Below are 1375 nucleotides of genomic sequence, written 5' to 3' on the forward strand. Positions count from 1 at the left end.
AGCTGCTGTTGCTGCTGCAGCAGCTGCTGCAGCTGTTGCAGCTGCTGCAGCAGCTGCTGCTGCAGTTGCTGCAGCAGCTGCTGCTGCAGTTGCTGTTGCTTTTGGTTGCTGTTGGGAAAGGTGATAGTGGACGAGACGCTGCATCGCGCACCTTGCTGCAGCAGCAGCAGCAACGGCAAGGGCAGCAGCAGCAGCAACAGCAGCAGCGGCAAGGGCAGCAGCAGTTCGTGTTGGGTGTTTGTGCAGCAACAAGAGGAAGATGAGGAGGAGGAGGGGGAAGAGGAGGGGCAGCAGCAGCAGCAGCAAGAGCAGCAGCAGCAGGAGCAGTCAGGCCTCGAGCTCCGCAGCTTCACAATGGTCCCGTGTTCCTCCAGTAAGGAGTTTAGGGTTTAGGGTTTGGGGTTTAGGGTTTAGGGTTTAGGGCCATCCAGTTTATCTAGCGCAGTTACTAGAGCATGGGGTTTAGTGCCAAGGGTTTAGGGTTTAGGGTTTATGGATTCGGCTAGTTGCTAGGCTGATAAGCGCCCAAGAGTTTAGTATTTAGGGTGTAGGGTTTAGGGTTTAGGGTTTAGGGTTTAGGGTTTGCGTGTTGCGCTTCAGACGCCGTTGTAAACGCATGGGAGGAAGCTCTCGACCGCACAGCGGAGTTGCCTTTGGTCCAGTCCAAGACGTAAACCCTAAACCCTAAACCTTAAACCCAAATATTAAAACCCTAAACCCTAAACCGTAAACTCTAATATTAAAACCCTAAACCCTTATTTCCGAACTTGAGCCCGGCACCCCTGAGGAGCAAGGCGCTGCTGGGGAAAAGGTTGTTGAGAGCCTGGCGTCTTAAAGCGCAGGGTTTAGGGTTTAGGGTTTAGGGTTTAGGGTTGCGCGTTTGCTTCAGCTGCACGCCGTCTGGCTTGTACGGCGTGGAGGCCGAGGACGACCAGCAGCAGCAGCAGCAGCAGCAGCAGCAGCAGCAGCAGCGGCAGGGGTCGGTGGACCTGTGGTTTGAGGAAGGTGCAGCAGCAGCAGCAGCAGTTGCTGCTCCGCAGCAAGAAGAAATGAGGGGGCCCCTGTGTCACTCTTTTGCTTCTTATGATGCTGCTGCTCCTGTTCTAGAGAGGCCCCCCGGTGCTGCTACTTTCGTTACCCCCCACATTGCTGCACAAGTAACTGCTGCTGCTGCTGCTGCTGTTGCTGTTGCTGCGGGCCCACGCGCAGCTGTTGCTGCTGCAGTTGCTGTTGAGGGAGGGTGCTCCGCTTGCTGCTGTTGTTGCTGCTGCAGTTGGTGTTGAGGGAGGGCGCTTTGCCTGCTGCTGCTGCTGTTGCTGCTGCTGCTGCACAATTGCGGCTGCTGCTGCAGCCGCAATTGTGGGAGGGTGCTCGG

The 1375-nt window shown here is 56.4% G+C and overlaps 1 protein-coding gene across 1 annotated transcript; it reads left to right on the forward strand.

The window, feature by feature from the left end:
* Positions 1-354: 354 nt before the first annotated feature.
* On the forward strand, positions 355-1157 carry ETH_00035850 (uncharacterized protein; the record flags this gene model as incomplete). Its single annotated transcript, XM_013380059.1, has 3 exons — positions 355-373; positions 601-670; positions 890-1157. Coding segments are annotated over 3 exons (357 nt in total), but the record flags the coding sequence as incomplete, so codon positions are not given.
* Positions 1158-1375: the final 218 nt, after the last annotated feature.

The sequence above is a fragment of the Eimeria tenella genome, genomic scaffold (assembly GCF_000499545.2).
Source record: "Eimeria tenella Houghton genomic scaffold, Eth_scaff4380, whole genome shotgun sequence".
Classification (NCBI taxonomy): Eukaryota; Apicomplexa; class Conoidasida; order Eucoccidiorida; family Eimeriidae; genus Eimeria; species Eimeria tenella.